Source organism: Haliotis rufescens, unplaced genomic scaffold (assembly GCF_023055435.1).
Source record: "Haliotis rufescens isolate VD_foot unplaced genomic scaffold, xgHalRufe1.0.p SCAF_3, whole genome shotgun sequence".
NCBI lineage: Eukaryota > Metazoa > Mollusca > Gastropoda > Lepetellida > Haliotidae > Haliotis > Haliotis rufescens.
In genome coordinates, this window is record NW_025964001.1 from 50,658,602 (window position 1) to 50,677,852 (window position 19,251).

Genomic DNA, 19,251 nt, shown 5'->3' on the forward strand with positions numbered 1-19,251 from the left:
CAGCGTCGTAGAGATAATGATCGATCGTGACCCTCGTCTCACTTTCATATCGACCCGGCTTTGATAGGCCAGATGACGGCGGCGGTACTCGCCTTGACGGCGTCGACCGAGAAGGGTTCGTCTACGTCGGAGGTCCATGGACAATCGTCCTGTACACCGGTTCCTTCATCTACGCCTACACAATCGACGTCGACGATGGATTGTGACGACAGCGTCGTAGAGATAATGATCGATCGTGACCTTCGTCTCACTTTCATATCGACCCGGCTTTGATAGGCCAGATGACGGCGGCGGTACTCGCCTTGACGGCGTCGACCGAGAAGGGTTCGTCTACGTCGGAGGTCCATGGACAATCGTCCTGTACACCGGTTCCTTCATCTACGCCTACACAATCGATGTCGACGATGGATTGTGACGACAGCGTCGTAGAGATAATGACTGATCGACACCCTCGTCTCACTTTCATATCGCCCCAGCTTTGATAGCCCAGATCACGACGGCGGTACTCACCTCCAGGGCGTCGACCAAGAAGGATTCGACTACGTCAGAGGTCCATGGACCATCGACCAATACACCAGTACCTTCATCTACATCTACACAATCGACGTCGACGATGGATTGTGAAGACAGCCTGGCTATGGCTTGGCTATCTCACTTTTCTGCCTGAGTTATCAAAAGATGATGACAAACCGACGTGTGCTGGCTTAAAGGTTGGAGATACGCCGCAGTCTCTTCAGTCTTCTCCTCCCAATGTCTTCAGAGCCATGGTTCACGATATGGACCAGAACTTGCCTCTGCTCTGCCGGGGCAGAGTTTCAGCAAACCACCTGTTTGATCGCGTTACCCGATCTATGGCATGCCGTTTTCGTCACCCATGAGTAGGGACTTGGATTGGGGGCTACTCTTCAAGAAACCAGCGCCCTCCAAGATTCTTGTAGTAGACAGGCATTGGGGTTCCATGGACACTGCTGTTCGTCTCCAGCTACAACCGCTTGCTATGCTGTCGACAGCGAGCCGGCGGGGGAGGTAATGAGGTCCCTTTTCCCCGCCGTCACCGTCGTCGGAGCCTACTACCTTTAGACGAGCTACCGGTAGGGGGAAGACTTCATCACACGGATCATGAAGACGGTCGTAGAATGGCTCCGTCGGCAGGCGATCAGGGTCGCCTTCTACCTAGACGAGCCGTCTCCTACGGGCGACAGGCTCACTAAAATACCGGAATTGCAGAAAATTCTACGTGCCTTCATGGTTGAAGATGAGTCACATTAATTCCGCCTGCCGGCCTGGGACCTCGATATCGTTCTGCGCTACCTGTCTAGTTAGACTTACGAGCCTCTCGATCAGGTCGCTTTCGACATTGTCTCCGACTAGAAGTACTGCTCGTATTTTTTAGTTACCTTGTATACTGCGAGTTGCTCTGTAACTAAATTATGCGCCGACCACACTTCGATCGCATTTCATCTGTCGTGTGCAGTTGTCATGTTGCATCGATAATTTGTTGTGTGTCGAAGAGCATTAACCATGCTATTTTTCGTTACCTTGGATACGACGAGTCGTTCTGAACTACTTTATATACCGTCCACACTTCAATCGCAATTCAACTGTCGTGTGCAGTTGTCCTGTCGCTTCGATAGTTACTTGTGGGTCGAAGAGCATTAAACATGCTGTTTTAGTTACCTTGTATACTGCGAGTTGCTCTGTAACTAAACTATACGTCGACCGCTTCGATCGCAGTTCAACTGACGTGTGCAGTTGTCCTGTCGCATCGATAATTAGTAGTGTGTCGAAGAGCATTAAACATGCTGTTTTAGTTACCTTGCCTACGACGAGTCGTTCTGTAACTACATTATAAGCCGACCACGTTTCGATCGCACCTCAACTGACGTGTGCAGTTGTCCTGTCGCATCGATACTTACTTGTGGGTCGAAGAGCATTAAACATGCAGTTTTAGTTACGAGTTTTCGACGAGTCCGCCGACAAGGCTTTTCCCGCGTCAACTTTGTTGCGCGGGATCAAGCCGTCTCTGGAGAAAGCCTTCGCGGCAGCCTCCGGTCGGGGACTCCCGTTACCTCCTCCGTCATGGAGAAAGGGTTCGTTCCCGGTGCATGACTTGGCCTTCCCGGAATCAAGTCCCACCGCGGAGGACCATGTGGAGAGGTTCGGTGTCCGTGCCCCACCTGCTGCTACAGTCACTCAAGCGACTTTACAGCAGATGGACACCCTCTCTCGGCACTCCATGTTGCTATGTCACATGGCGACACCTACTTGGCGGGGGCGGCCAGTCTGGTCGAAGGTTCCCCCACGGACCGAGACCAGCGCATTTACAACTGTTTGATCGGTTTGAATGCAACCCTTGAGTACGTTGCCGGGGCTTCGGTCTTTCTTTCCGGCACGTGCCATTTTTTGAGGAGGCAAGCGTACCTTGCCTCTTCTGGGTTGGACGCCGCCAACCAGGAGGTGTTACTTTCGCAGCCTTGGTCTGCGCAGACCCTATTTAATAATCGGATCCCTGGTGTTCTAAAAGAACAGCAGTCTGCTTCGTCTGCCGCGGCTTCGCAGCATATGTTGGATCTGGTTGAGTCTCTGCACAGACGCCTGGGTGGTGCCCCTAAACAGAGCGCCCCTCAGGATGCTGCGGCCGGGAAGTCCAAGGGGTCGGTGTCTTCTTCCTCCGGGAAGAGGTCCCGCTGTGAGGGCCCCAGTAAGGGCAACCTGCCGCCCTTTCGGGAGAAGAAGGGACACTGGGGGAAGCCTAAGCCGTCTCGTGACAGTAAGGGCTCCTCCAAATGACTCTCTCTTGCAGGGTTCGTGTGCCAACAGCGCCAGCTTCGATTGGCCCGTAGGCGAACCTGAGTCATTCAGCCCTGGACAGTTGCGTCTGCCGCAGCCTGTCAGGCCTCCCTTCCCTTCCCCTGTCGGAGCCAGACTCCAGACTTACTGGGAGAATTGGGAACAAGTGTTCGACGACCCGTGGGTGGTCAACACGATTCGGTATGGCTATCGGCTAGATCTCAAAGCGGATCCGCCGCTCACCGTCGCCCCGTTGGTAGGTTTCTATTCGGAAGCTGATCTTCCCATCCTCGCCGATGCCAAGGCAGTTTGGTGGAGAAGAGGGCGGTACGGGAGTTAGTCCTACCAGAAATAACACTGGGGTTTTACTCCAGGATATTTCTTGTTCCCAAGAAAGACAGTGCCGAACTCAGAATGATTCACAATCTGAAATCGTTCCATGAGTTTTACCTGCACAAGCCGCCCAAGTTCAGAATGTTGACCTTGGCGGACCTGAAAGCTCTGATCATGCCGGCCGACTGGCTTGTTTCGATCGACCTGAAGGATGCTTATCTGCATGTTCCGATTCACTCAGATCATCACAAGTATCTCAGGTTTGTCTTTCAAGGCAGGCACTACGAGTGGGTTGTACTCTCATTCGGTCTTTCGTCCGCTCCCTGGCTGTTCACCCGGTTAACCACCCCCATGGTGGGGTTCCTCCACAAGAGGGGTATCAGGTACTTCGCGTACCCGGACGACTCGCTAGTGGCCAATCGAATGACGGACGCCCTGTCACGCCATCTCGATTTCGCACGTTGGCTCTTGGAGCAATTGGGGTGGATTATCAATCTCCCAAAGAGCGAGTTAACCCCCTCACAGAACTTGCAGTTCATCAGAGGTCGGTTCGACACGGTGACCCATCGCCTCTTTGGCCCCCCAGACCGGTGGCACAAGATTCAGGCGATGATTGCCAAAGTCTTAGCGGTGCAACAGACTGTTCACTTTTGGGAACAGCTGTTAGGGCTACTTGTGTCAGCCCAGGATTGCACCGATCAGGGTTGTCTCCAACTCCGCCCGCTGCAACGGTTTCTAATCCAGTTGTTAGCACAGGAGGAGAACAGTGCGACCGTCGCCCTCCCGGATCGGCTCCGACCGCATCTGGAGTGGTGGACGGTCCCTTGCAAAGTCTTATCAGGTGTCTCTATGCGGCCCTTCCGCGCCACGTTGAACCTGTATACAGACGCCTCTCTAGTGGGCTGGGGCGCCCATCTAGAGGGGGAGGGGAGCTCGGGGCTGTGGTGCGTCGACAAACAAGGTCTTCACATCAATTGCCTCGAGTTCAAGGCATCGTCTCGTCGACGCCCGGCTCATGCTGGCGACCGACAACACGACGGTAGTGTCCTATGTGAACAAACTGGGGGGAACCCACAGTCGCTCGCTTCTCGATCTCGCGTTTGAGTTTTACGCTCTGGTGGACAGTGTCCCGAGCCAGGTACGCGCCCGTCACATCCCAGGTGTGCAGAACGTACTGGCCGACGCTCTATCGAGGCCTCGGGATCCGAGCGCCACGGAGTGGATGCTAAACCCAGTGGTGTTTCAGTGGCTGTGCGAATGTTTGGGTCGTCCGATGGTCGACCTGTTCGCAACCAGGTTCAACCATCAACTCCCGTTTTTTGTATCACCAGTCCGGGACCCGAGGGCCATCGATCACGATGATCTCGCGTTAGACTGGACAGGCATGGACGCTTATGCTTACCCGCCGACGGCGTTAATACCACTCATTCTAAGCCGGCTCCGAGGAGTTCGCTGTCGAATGTTACTGATCGCGCCCATGTGGCCGAACAGATCGTGGTATCCCGACTTGCTCTCCCAGGCCACGCAGTCGCCACTTCCACTGCCTGTGAGACCGGATCTGCTGATCCACCCTCACACCCATCAGCTTCATCCAAACGCAGGGCAGTTCAATCTGCACGCGTGGATGTTGTCACCGAGCGTCTGAGGAGTAAAGGTTTTTCTCGTCGGGCGTCTCGGGCATACGTTAGTATGCATCGTGATTCTACCCAGAAGGTGTATAATGCACGTTGGGCTATTTTCACGAAGTGGTGTTGCAAACATCACATTCATTTGCCAGATAAGGTATCTGTGCAGGATATTGCTCGTTTCATGTCTCACTTACGAGAGACCCGGAAACTCTGCGGGGGTTCCATTGCCAACTATGTCTCGTCCGTTGCTACGGTACGGGACGTTGCTATGAGTACCAGTCTCTCAAAAGAGCCGGTGATTCGGGGTATTATCAAGGGTTTCAAACAGCAAGATCTTGAAAAGGTCCGCCTTCGGGCACCGGCCTGGGATCACTCCTTAATGTTACAATCACTTACGGAGGCTCCGTATGAACCCTTGGGTAGTGCTTCGTTCCGGCATGTGACTTGGAAAACAGCATTTCTTCTCTCTTTTGCCACGGCGGCACGAGTGTCAGAAATACACGCACTCGATGTCACCAAAGTACGATTCGATAGGGAGACGAATCTTACCTCCTGCTGATACCGAGGACAGATCGCTGTGTCCGGTTAGGGCCCTTAAGTATTATCTTAAGGCTTCGAATGAACGCAGACAAGGGCGTGACCGTCTGTTCATATCGTGTTACCCTAATCGCACGGTTGACATAACTCGCAACTCGATTGCGTTATGGCTTCATTCTGTCATCAATCTCGGGGGTTACCGGTAGCGGGGTCAAACCCGCACGAGATTAGGGAGCTAGCGGCAACATTTGCCCTACACTCCAATATATCTGTTCACAGAATATTGCGGGGTTGTTACTGGCGTTCTGACTCGGTTTTTGCCAATCATTACCTCAGATGGGTCTCTGATGAAGACGTGGAGGGTGTGCACCGTCTTGGGCCGCTGATCGCGGCACAAGCGGTCATCTAAGGGGTGTGCCCGGCGCAATTCCGAACTCCTCAGGCTTCAGACCTTGCACGGTGGTCAATCTGGGTCTACTCCAGCGTTCCCACAGCCGTGGGTACGGGTGTGGGGGTCCCACAAGCCAGCGCCCTCATCCACAGGTGAGTCGACTTTCTGTGTGTTTCTTTATTTGGATTTGACAATTATTAACGTAATTGTCTGTCGTGTATTGCAACCTTGTAATGCATGCTTTCCAATATTGAATTTAGGTCATGCGCCGATTACACACGCTTAAGTAGGCTTGTTCTCGGGATATACGGTCCGAATGAAATTAATTTCCCTCTTTTCGACTGTTTAACCTGATCTAAGATTTGGCTCACACGGATACTGTGTTCTCATCCGCTGCGGCGATGAAATACCTATCCAGTGGGGCCGTTTGGAGTCACCAATCGTTTTGGCAATGACGATTGAGCCTTACGGTATGCGCTTGACAGTGCTTTGGTATCCCTATATGGTAACGCTATGCTGGGAGCATGCGCATCGAGTGCATCCGCCTTGTTGTTTACTTCCGCTGGCCGGAAGGAACACGAGCAGTTAGGTTTCGGGTTGTAGGTGCTCCCCACCGCCTACTGTGGTAGTCAGCCTCGGTATAACAGTGGTAACGTATTACTTAATGTAATATGTAGAATTTTCCTATTCAGAATATTCTATAAGTAATACGTTTCCACTGGGCTGCTGCCCGCCTGTCGTCCCCCGAGCACTTCCTCTCGCAAGAGACAAGAGTGAAGGGTGTCACATGGCTGCTAGGTGGCTATGCACGTGCTGCATGAGGTAATTGAGATCTCTGTGGAAGATTTCGCTATAAGAGCAGTTGTGGGGGACAACAGCCTCGGTATAACAGTGGTAACATATTACTTATAGAATATTCCGAATAGGAAAATTCTACAAGATTCCCAATCAATGCAAAAATGTGATGACTGTTAAATGAATAAGCAGAAAGACTGCTACAGACCACTATAGTGTAGGTGTGAACCATAATACCTTCAACACTATGGTACACTTGTAAACCATTTTGTTCCTCACACTTCTAAGCAATACATAGTTTGTCGTAAGGGGAGATTTAAATGAACAACCATACTGATTGGGGGATTTATGGATAGTTCTTGAGCCCGTAGCAACCAGACCAGGTATGACACATCCTAGAAATGCACCATTGACCCACTGCCTATCACCCCTTACTTTGGTACCAGTGCTTTGTCTTGAGCCCAATGACTCAAAACACTACAAGTAGCCATCCAATCAGATAACACTCATGTGAGAGAAGGTGTGTCTTTGGGAACTTGTTGATGACTGCTGACAGTGAGATGGAGATGGTGACATAGCTTCTCAAGCTAAGCTATGCTAGTGAATAGGTTCTCTAATTCAGAATAGAATGAAGACATCACTAGGTGATCAATCCTATTATTGATTATACAGAAGGCTATTAAAAACCTGATCTGATTGGCATTTATTTAAGTCTGTAACATCTTTCACATTCTGACACAGTCAAAAGGCAAAGCTCTTGCCACGCCAAGAAGGGCGTCAGGCAGACGTGGTCGACCTCGCAAGGTCAGGGATGATGACGAGGAAGATGATGACGAGGAAGATGATGACGAGGCGTATGTTCCCCGGCCATCCAAACGGAGAGGCACTGCACCCAAGAGGAAGAAGATGGAAAGTGAGGAGGAGGAAGAGGAGGAAGAAAAAACTCCTTCTAAGAAGAGGGGAGTGGTCACAAAGAAGAGGCTCAGATGTCCGTATGGGAAGAAGTGTTACAGGTAGGTCAGCTGACCTGTACTGTGAGGGTACTGTGAACATGTATTGGATACTGAGAAGGTACTGTGAACATGTATCAGGTACTGTGAGGGTACTGTGAACATGTATTGGATACTGAGAAGGTACTGTGAACATGTATCAGGTACTGTGAGTGTACTGTGAACATGTATCAGGTACTGTGAGTGTACTGTAATCATGTATTGGGTACTGTGAACATGTATCAGGTACTGTGAGTGTACTGTGAACATGTATTGGGTACTGTGAACATGTATCAGGTACTGTGAGTGTACTGTGAACATGTATCAGGTACTGTGAGTGTACTGTGAACATGTATTGGGTACTGTGAACATGTATCAGGTACTGTGAGTGTACTGTGAACATGTATCAGGTACAGTGAGTGTACTGTGAACATGTATTGGGTACTGTGAACATGTATTGGGTGCTGAGAAGGTACTGTGAACATGTTTTGGGTACTGTGAGGGTACTGTGAACATGTACTGGGTACTGTGAGTGTACTGTGAACATGTATTGGGTGCTGAGAAGGTACTGTGAACATGTTTTGGGTACCGTGAGTGTACTGTGAACATGTATAGGGTACTGTGAAAGTACTCTGAAGGTACTGCCAACATGTATTGAATACTGTATAATTGAATATTGAATAATGTATTGGGTGCTACAAGAATATAGCATTAATCAAATTGCAAAATGAGCTCAACAATTTGCATTTTGTTGACATTCTTTGTAGAAAAAATCCTGCCCACTTCAAAGATGTTTGTCATCCTGGTGACACCTCATATGACGAAGCATCTGAGGAAGAGGGTGATGATGATGAAAACGTTGATAATGACGATGATAAACCAGAATGTGAATTTGGAACTGATTGCTACAGGTGTGTATGATGGATGCCCAGTCTATGATGTCACAGTGCATGCTACATGTGGGCTGGCAGCTTGACAGGCTTAGTGGGTGTCCTGGTTGCAGGGTTTCAGGGTGATCTTGTATGTGTTGATAAACTGCATATGTTATGTGACATTATGTGCATGTGTGTGATGGTGTATGATGTGGGGTTATTATATGAGGTGGATGATGTTGGGAGTATGAGATGGGATGTATGGTGTATGATGTGGGAGGGGGTAGGGTGTATTATGTTGTGTTTGTGTTAGGAGTGGGGTGTACTATGTGGGAGGATGTAGGGTGTATTATGTTGTGTTTGTGTTAGGAGTGGTGTGTACTGTGTGGGAGGGTGTAGGGTGTATTATGTTGTGTATGTGTTAGGAGTGGGGTGTACTGTGTGGGAGGGTGTAGGGTGTATTGTCTGGTGTTTGTGTTAGGAGTGGTGTGTACTGTGTGGGAGGGTGTAGGGTGTATTATGTTGTGTTTGTGTTAGGAGTGGGGTGTACTGTGTGGGAGGGTATAGGGTGTATTATCTGGTGTTTGTGTTAGGAGTGGTGTGTACTATGTGGGAGGATGTAGGGTGTATTATCTGGTGAATGTGTTGTTGGGAGTGGGGTGTACTATGTGGGAGGATGTAGGGTGTATTATGTTGTGTTTGTGTTAGGAGTGGGGTGTACTGTGTGGGAGGGTGTAGGGTGTATTATCTGGTGAATGTGTTGTTGGGAGTGGGGTGTACTATGTGGGAGGATGTAGGGTGTATTATGTTGTGTTTGTGTTAGGAATGTGGTGTACTGTGTGGGAGGGTGTAGGGTGTATTATGTTGTGTATGTGTTAGGAGTGGGGTGTACTGTGTGGGAGGGTATAGGGTGTATTATCTGGTGTTTGTGTTAGGAGTGGTGTGTACTATGTGGGAGGATGTAGGGTGTATTATCTGGTGAATGTGTTGTTGGGAGTGGGGTGTACTATGTGGGAGGATGTAGGGTGTATTATGTTGTGTTTGTGTTAGGAGTGGGGTGTACTGTGTGGGAGGGTGTAGGGTGTATTATCTGGTGAATGTGTTGTTGGGAGTGGGGTGTGCTATGTGGGAGGATGTAGGGTGTATTATGTTGTGTTTGTGTTAGGAATGTGGTGTACTGTGTGGGAGGGTGTAGGGTGTATTATGTTGTGTATGTGTTAGGAGTGGGGTGTACTGTGTGGGAGGGTATAGGGTGTATTATCTGGTGTTTGTGTTAGGAGTAGGGTGTACTATGTGGGAGGATGTAGGGTGTATTATGTTGTGTTTGTGTTAGGAGTGGGGTGTACTGTGTGGGGGGGTGTAGGGTGTATTATCTGGTGAATGTGTTGTTGGTAGTTGGGTGTACTGTGTGGGAGGGTGTAGGGTGTATTATGTTGTGTATGTGTTAGGAGTGGGGTGTACTGTGTGGGAGGGTGTAGGGTGTATTATCTGGTATTTGTGTTAGGAGTAGGGTGTACTATGTGGGAGGTTGTAGGGTGTATCATCTGGTGTTTGTGTTAGGAGTGGTGTGTACTATGTGGGAGGTTGTAGGGTGTATTATCTGGTGTTTGTGTTAGGAGTGTGGTGTACTGTGTGGGAGGGGGTAGGGTGTATTATCTGGTGTATGTGTTAGGAATGGGGTGTATTGTGTGGGAGGGTGTAGGGTGTATTATGTTGTGTTTTTGTTAGGAGTGGGGTGTACTGTGTGGGAGGGTGTAGGGTGTATTATCTGGTGTATGTGTTAGGAGCTGGGTGTACTATGTGGGAGGGGGTAGGGTGTATTATGTTGTGTTTGTGTTAGGAGAAGGGTGTACTGTGTGGGAGTGTGTAGGGTGTTTATGTTGTGTATGTGTTAGGAGTGGGGTGTACTGTGTGGGAGGGTGTAGGGTTTTTTATCTAGTGTTTGTGTTAGGAGTGGGGTGTACTGTGTGGGAGGGGGTAGGGTGTATTATCTAGTGTTTGTGTTAGGAGTGGGGTGTACTGTGTGGGAGGGTGTAGGGTGTATTATGTTGTGTTTGTGTTAGGAGTGGGGTGTACTGTGTGGGAGGGGGTAGGGTGCATTATCTGGTGTATGTGTTATTAGGAGTAGGGTGTACTATGTGGGAGGATGTAGGGTGTATTATCTGTTGTATGTGTTGTTAGGAGTAGGGTGTACTATGTGGGAGGATGTAGGGTGTATTATCTGGTGTTTGTGTTAGGAGTGGTGTGTACTATGTGGGAGGATGTAGGGTGTATTATCTGGTGTTTGTGTTAGGAATGTGGTGTACTGTGTGGGAGGGTGTAGGGTGTATTATGTTGTGTATGTGTTAGGAGTGGGGTGTACTGTGTGGGAGGGTATAGGGTGTATTATCTGGTGTTTGTGTTAGGAGTAGGGTGTACTATGTGGGAGGATGTAGGGTGTATTATGTTGTGTTTGTGTTAGGAGTGGGGTGTACTGTGTGGGGGGGTGTAGGGTGTATTATCTGGTGAATGTGTTGTTGGTAGTTGGGTGTACTGTGTGGGAGGGTGTAGGGTGTATTATGTTGTGTATGTGTTAGGAGTGGGGTGTACTGTGTGGGAGGGTGTAGGGTGTATTATCTGGTATTTGTGTTAGGAGTAGGGTGTACTATGTGGGAGGTTGTAGGGTGTATCATCTGGTGTTTGTGTTAGGAGTGGTGTGTACTATGTGGGAGGTTGTAGGGTGTATTATCTGGTGTTTGTGTTAGGAGTGTGGTGTACTGTGTGGGAGGGGGTAGGGTGTATTATCTGGTGTATGTGTTAGGAATGGGGTGTATTGTGTGGGAGGGTGTAGGGTGTATTATGTTGTGTTTTTGTTAGGAGTGGGGTGTACTGTGTGGGAGGGTGTAGGGTGTATTATCTGGTGTATGTGTTAGGAGCTGGGTGTACTATGTGGGAGGGGGTAGGGTGTATTATGTTGTGTTTGTGTTAGGAGTGGGGTGTACTGTGTGGGAGTGTGTAGGGTGTTTATGTTGTGTATGTGTTAGGAGTGGGGTGTACTGTGTGGGAGGGTGTAGGGTTTTTTATCTAGTGTTTGTGTTAGGAGTGGGGTGTACTGTGTGGGAGGGGGTAGGGTGTATTATCTAGTGTTTGTGTTAGGAGTGGGGTGTACTGTGTGGGAGGGTGTAGGGTGTATTATGTTGTGTTTGTGTTAGGAGTGGGGTGTACTGTGTGGGAGGGGGTAGGGTGCATTATCTGGTGTATGTGTTATTAGGAGTAGGGTGTACTATGTGGGAGGATGTAGGGTGTATTATCTGTTGTATGTGTTGTTAGGAGTAGGGTGTACTATGTGGGAGGATGTAGGGTGTATTATCTGGTGTTTGTGTTAGGAGTGGTGTGTACTATGTGGGAGGATGTAGGGTGTATTATCTGGTGTTTGTGTTAGGAGAAGGGTGTACTATGTGGGAGGATGTAGGGTGCATTATCTGGTGTTTGTGTTAGGAGAAGGGTGTACTGTGTGGGAGGATGTAGGGTGCATTATCTGGTGTTTGTGTTAGGAGAAGGGTGTACTATGTGGGAGGATGTAGGGTGTATTATCTGGTGTTTGTGTTAGGAGTAGGGTGTATTATGTGGGAGGATGTAGGGTGCATTATCTGGTGTTTGTGTTAGGAGAAGGGTGTACTATGTGGGAGGATGTAGGGTGTATTATCTGGTGTATGTGTTGTTGGGAGTAGGGTGTACTATGTGGGAGGAGGTAGGGTGTATTATCTGGTGTTTGTGTTAGGAGAAGGGTGTACTGTGTGGGAGGATGTAGGGTGTATTATCTGGTGTTTGTGTTAGGAGAAGGGTGTACTATGTGGGAGGATGTAGGGTGTATTATCTGGTGTTTGTGTTAGGAGAAGGGTGTACTATGTGGGAGGGTGTAGGGTGTATTATGTTGTGTTTGTGTAAGGAGGGGGTGTACTATGTGGGAGGATGTAGGGTGTATTATCTGGTGTTTGTGTTAGGAGAATGGTGTACTGTGTTGGAGGAGGTAGGGTGTATTATCTGGTGTTTGTGTTAGGAGAAGGGTGTACTATGTGGGAGGGTGTAGGGTGTATTATGTTGTGTATGTGTTAGGAGAAGGGTGTACTATGTGGGAGGATGTAGGGTGTATTATCTGGTGTTTGTGTTAGGAGTGGGGTGTACTGTGTGGGAGGGTGTAGGGTGTATTATGTTGTGTATGTGTTAGGAGAAGGGTGTACTATGTGGGGGGATATAGGGTGCATTATCTGTTGTATGTGTTGTTAGGAGTAGGGTGTACTATGTGGGAGGATGTAGGGTGTATTATCTGTTGTATGTGTTGTTAGGAGTAGGGTGTACTATGTGGGAGGATGTAGGGTGTATTATCTGGTGTTTGTGTTAGGAGTGGGGTGTACTGTGTTGGAGGATTTAGGTTGTATTATCTGTTGTATGTGTTGTTAGGAGTAGGGTGTACTATGTGGGAGGATGTAGGGTGCATTATCTGTTGTATGTGTTGTTGGGAGTAGGGTGTACTATGTGGGAGGATGTAGGGTGTATTATCTGGTGTTTGTGTTAGGAGAAGGGTGTACTGTGTGGGAGGATGTAGGGTGTATTATCTGTTGTATGTGTTGTTAGGAGTAGGGTGTACTATGTGGGAGGATGTAGGGTGTATTATCTGTTGTATGTGTTGTTAGGAGTAGGGTGTACTATGTGGGAGGATGTAGGGTGTATTATCTGTTGTATGTGTTGTTAGGAGTGGGGTGTACTATGTGGGAGGATGTAGGGTGTATTATCTGGTGTTTGTGTTAGGAGTGGGGTGTACTGTGTTGGAGGATTTAGGTTGTATTATCTGTTGTATGTGTTGTTAGGAGTAGGGTGTACTATGTGGGAGGATGTAGGGTGTATTATCTGTTGTATGTGTTAGGAGTGGGGTGTACTGTGTGGGAGGGTGTAGGGTGTTTTATCTGGTGTTTGTGTTAGGAGAATGGTGTACTGTGTGGGAGGATGTAGGGTGTATTATCTGGTGTTTGTGTTAGGAGAATGGTGTACTGTGTGGGAGGATGTAGGGTGTATTATCTGGTGTTTGTGTTAGGAGAATGGTGTACTGTGTGGGAGGATGTAGGGTGTATTATCTGGTGTTTGTGTTAGGAGAAGGGTGTACTGTGTGGGAGGATGTAGGGTGTATTATCTGGTGTTTGTGTTAGGAGAAGGGTGTACTATGTGGGAGGGTATAGGGTGCATTATCTGGTGTTTGTGTTAGGAGAAGGGTGTACTATGTGGGAGGGTATAGGGTGTATTATCTGGTGTTTGTGTTAGGAGAATGGTGTACTGTGTGGGAGGATGTAGGGTGTATTATCTGGTGTTTGTGTTAGGAGAAGGGTGTACTATGTGGGAGGATGTAGGGTGTATTATCTGGTGTTTGTGTTAGGAGAAGGGTGTACTATGTGGGAGGGTATAGGGTGCATTATCTGGTGTTTGTGTTAGGAGAAGGGTGTACTATGTGGGAGGGTATAGGGTGTATTATCTGGTGTTTGTGTTAGGAGAAGGGTGTACTATGTGGGAGGGTGTAGGGTGTATTATCTGGTGTTTGTGTTAGGAGAATGGTGTACTATGTGGGAGGGTATAGGGTGCATTATCTGGTGTTTGTGTTAGGAGAAGGGTGTACTATGTGGGAGGGTATAGGGTGTATTATCTGGTGTTTGTGTTAGGAGAATGGTGTACTATGTGGGAGGGTATAGGGTGTATTATCTGGTGTTTGTGTTAGGAGAATGGTGTACTGTGTGGGAGGATGTAGGGTGTATTATCTGGTGTTTGTGTTAGGAGAAGGGTGTACTATGTGGGAGGATGTAGGGTGCATTATCTGGTGTTTGTGTTAGGAGAAGGGTGTACTATGTGGGAGGATGTAGGGTGTATTATCTGGTGTTTGTGTTAGGAGAAGGGTGTACTGTGTGGGAGGATGTAGGGTGTATTATCTGTTGTATGTGTTGTTAGGAGAAGGGTGTACTATGTGGGAGGATGTAGGGTGTATTATCTGGTGTTTGTGTTAGGAGAAGGGTGTACTATGTGGGAGGATGTAGGGTGCATTATCTGGTGTTTGTGTTAGGAGAAGGGTGTACTATGTGGGAGGATGTAGGGTGTATTATCTGGTGTTTGTGTTAGGAGAAGGGTGTACTGTGTGGGAGGATGTAGGGTGTATTATCTGGTGTATGTGTTGTTGGGAGTAGGGTGTATTATCTGGTGTATGTGTTGTTGGGAGTAGGGATGGTGTAAGGTGTAGGATGAGGGTATTAGGTGTATTATTGGGGTGTAAAATGTAGGGTGTTAAGTGCAAGGCATTTGTTGATTGATATGGGATGACATGTTAGATGTTGGGCAGGAGCTTTTGAATACATACTTTGTGCATGTAATTAAAGATATGGCAAGCAATTGGTATGGTATAAAGATTGTCTGTTTGTGTGGTGCATTTCCTGATCAGATGGGGTAATGGGTATGTTGCACATGATTTGTGCTGTGAGGCTCTGTAAGTTAGAGGCAGTTAGGTGTAATGGGCAGATTATGAAAGTGGAAATGCTTTGGGAGGGACCTGGATCAACAAAAATGTAATTATTTCTATTATTTGCTTGGCTGGACATTCGATTTTAAACATTTATGGATGAACTAAGTTTATGTGTATGATTAAGTTGATTAATTGAAGGTCTTGATAGGAATATATTATCTATCACTTACAGATTATCTCATTTACATGCTAATCGCTTTATTGTGATACTTTTAAGTCGATTTAGTGATACTAAACTTTCCAATCAAGACAACCTTGTTGCATGTTGCTTGGGCAGTGGTTGCTTAAGCAATGAGTGATCTCCCTTTGCATGCTGATATTCATTGTGATGGAACGCTACTCTGTGCTTCCTGTAATGTTTGGCAGCTGTCATTCAGACGTACATACAGACTCCTCATGTACATACAGACTTCTCATGTACATACAGACTTCTCATGTACAAACAGACTTCTCATGTACATACAGACTCCTCATGTACATCCAGACTCCTCATGTACATCCAGACTCCTCATGTACATACAGAGTTCTCTTGTACATAGACTCCTCATGTACATACAGACTTCTCATGTACATACAGACTCCTCATGTACATACAGACTTCTCATGTACATACAGACTCCTCATGTACATCCAGACTCCTCATGTACATCCAGACTCCTCATGTACATACAGACTCCTCATGTACATACAGACTTCTCTTGTACATAGACTCCTCATGTACATACAGACTTCTCATGTACATACAGACTCCTCATGTACATACAGACTTCTCATGTACATACAGACTTCACATGTACATACAGACTCCTCATGTACATACAGACTTCTCATGTACATACAGACTCCTCATGTACATACAGACTTCTCATGTACATCCAGACTCATGTACATCCAGACTCCTCATGTACATACAGACTTCTCATGTACATACAGACTTCTCATGTACATACAGACTCCTCTTGTAATAACAGACTCCTCATGTACATACAGACTCCTCATGTACATACAGACTTCTCATGTACATACAGACTCCTCATGTACATACAGACTTCTCATGTACATACAGACTCCTCATGTACATACAGACTTCTCATGTACATACAGACTTCACATGTACATACAGACTCCTCATGTACATAGAGACTTCTCATGTACATACAGACTCCTCATGTACATACAGACTTCTCATGTACATACAGACTCCTCATGTACATACAGACTCCTCTTGTAATAACAGACTCCTCATGTACATACAGATCTCATGTACATAGACTTCTCATGTACATACAGACTCCTCATGTACATACAGACTTCTCATGTACATAGACTTCTCATGTACATACAGACTTCACATGTACATACAGACTCCTCATGTACATACAGACTTCTCATGTACATAGACTTCTCATGTACATACAGACTCCTCATGTACATACAGACTCCTCATGTACATACAGACTTCTCATGTACATACAGACTTCTCATGTACATAGACTCCTCATGTATATACAGACTTCTCATGTACATACAGACTCCTTATGTACATACAGACTTCTCATGTACATACAGACTTCTCATGTACATACAGACTTCTCTTGTAATAACAGACTCCTCATGTACATACAGACTCCTCATGTACATACAGACTTCTCATGTACATACAGACTCCTCATGTACATACAGACTTCTCATGTACATAGACTTCTCATGTACATACAGACTTCTCATGTACATACAGACTCCTCATGTACATACAGACTTCTCATGTACATACAGACTTCACATGTACATACAGACTCCTCATGTACATAGAGACTTCTCATGTACATACAGACTCCTCATGTACATACAGACTTCTCATGTACATACAGACTCCTCATGTACATACAGACTCCTCTTGTAATAACAGACTCCTCATGTACATACAGATCTCATGTACATAGACTTCTCATGTACATACAGACTCCTCATGTACATACAGACTTCTCATGTACATAGACTTCTCATGTACATACAGACTTCACATGTACATACAGACTCCTCATGTACATACAGACTTCTCATGTACATAGACTTCTCATGTACATACAGACTCCTCATGTACATACAGACTCCTCATGTACATACAGACTTCTCATGTACATACAGACTTCTCATGTACATACAGACTTCTCATGTACATACAGACTTCTCATGTACATACAGACTCCTCATGTACATACAGACTTCTCTTGTACATACAGACTCCTCATGTACATAAAGACTTCTCATGTACATACAGACTCCTCATGTACATACAGACTTCTCATGTACATACAGACTTCTCATGTACATACAGACTCCTCATGTACATACAGACTTCTCATGTACATACAGACTCCTCATGTACATGCAGACTTCTTATGTACATACAGACTTCTCATGTACATGCAGACTTCTCATGTACATACAGACTTCTCTTGTAATAACAGACTCCTCATGTACATACAGACTTCTCATGTACATAGACTTCTCATGTACATACAGACTCCTCATGTACAAACAGACTTCTCATGTACATACAGACTCCTCATGTACATCCAGACTCCTCATGTACATCCAGACTCCTCATGTACATACAGACTCCTCATGTACATACAGAGTTCTCTTGTACATAGACTCCTCATGTACATACAGACTTCTCATGTACATACAGACTCCTCATGTACATACAGACTTCTCATGTACATACAGACTCCTCATGTACATCCAGACTCCTCATGTACATCCAGACTCCTCATGTACATACAGACTCCTCATGTACATACAGACTTCTCTTGTACATAGACTCCTCATGTACATACAGACTTCTCATGTACATACAGACTCCTCATGTACATACAGACTTCTCATGTACATACAGACTTCACATGTACATACAGACTCCTCATGTACATACAGACTTCTCATGTACATACAGACTCCTCATGTACATACAGACTTCTCATGTACATACAGACTCATGTACATCCAGACTCCTCATGTACATACAGACTTCTCATGTACATACAGACTTCTCATGTACATACAGACTCCTCTTGTAATAACAGACTCCTCATGTACATACAGACTCCTCATGTACATACAGACTTCTCATGTACATACAGACTCCTCATGTACATACAGACTTCTCATGTACATAGACTTCTCATGTACATACAGACTTCTCATGTACATACAGACTCCTCATGTACATACAGACTTCTCATGTACATACAGACTTCACATGTACATACAGACTCCTCATGTACATAGAGACTTCTCATGTACATACAGACTCCTCATGTACATACAGACTTCTCATGTACATACAGACTCCTCATGTACATACAGACTCCTCTTGTAATAACAGACTCCTCATGTACATACAGATCTCATGTACATAGACTTCTCATGTACATACAGACTCCTCATGTACATACAGACTTCTCATGTACATAGACTTCTCATGTACATACAGACTTCACATGTACATACAGACTCCTCATGTACATACAGACTTCTCATGTACATAGACTTCTCATGTACATACAGACTCCTCATGTACATACAGACTCCTCATGTACATACAGACTTCTCATGTACATACAGACTTCTCATGTACATAGACTCCTCATGTATATACAGACTTCTCATGTACATACAGACTCCTTATGTACATACAGACTTCTCATGTACATACAGACTTCTCATGTACATACAGACTTCTCTTGTACATACAGACTCCTCATGTACATAAAGACTTCTCATGTACATACAGACTTCTCATGTACATACAGACTTCTCATGTACATACAGACTCCTCATGTACATACAGACTTCTCTTGTACATACAGACTCCTCATGTACATAAAGACTTCTCATGTACATACAGACTCCTCATGTACATACAGACTTCTCATGTACATACAGACTTCTCATGTACATACAGACTCCTCATGTACATACAGACTTCTCATGTACATACAGACTCCTCATGTACATGCAGACTTCTTATGTACATACAGACTTCTCATGTACATGCAGACTTCTCATGTACATACAGACTTCTCTTGTAATAACAGACTTCTCATGTACATGCAGACTTCTCATGTACATACAGACTTCTCTTGTAATAACAGACTCCTCATGTACATGCAGACTTCTCATGTACATACAGACTTCTCATGTACATACATACTTCTCATGTACATACAGACTCCTCATATAGCTCAGATTTATTAAAAGTGACGAGACCTATAATGCAACTCTCTTGCAGGAAAAATGCCGACCATTTAAAGAAATATTCTCATAAAAAGAAACCAGATGATCAGCCCAAGAGAAAACCAGCAAAAAAGGATGG

General features: G+C 46.2%; 1 protein-coding gene across 3 annotated transcripts in view; it reads left to right on the forward strand.

The window, feature by feature from the left end:
• LOC124141989 (aprataxin and PNK-like factor) overlaps positions 1-19,251 on the forward strand; it is a 37,832-nt gene that overhangs the window by 8,881 nt on the left and 9,700 nt on the right. The window contains exons 9-11 of one of the 3 annotated variants that reach the window (XM_046510210.2): positions 7,216-7,487; positions 8,231-8,374; positions 19,168-19,250. In XM_046510210.2, coding sequence (XP_046366166.1) covers positions 7,216-7,487; positions 8,231-8,374; positions 19,168-19,250 — 499 coding nt within the window. The remainder of the gene's footprint in view (positions 1-7,215; positions 7,488-8,230; positions 8,375-19,167; position 19,251) is intronic. The other 2 variants (XM_046510211.2, XM_046510213.2) reach the window with 2 other exon arrangements.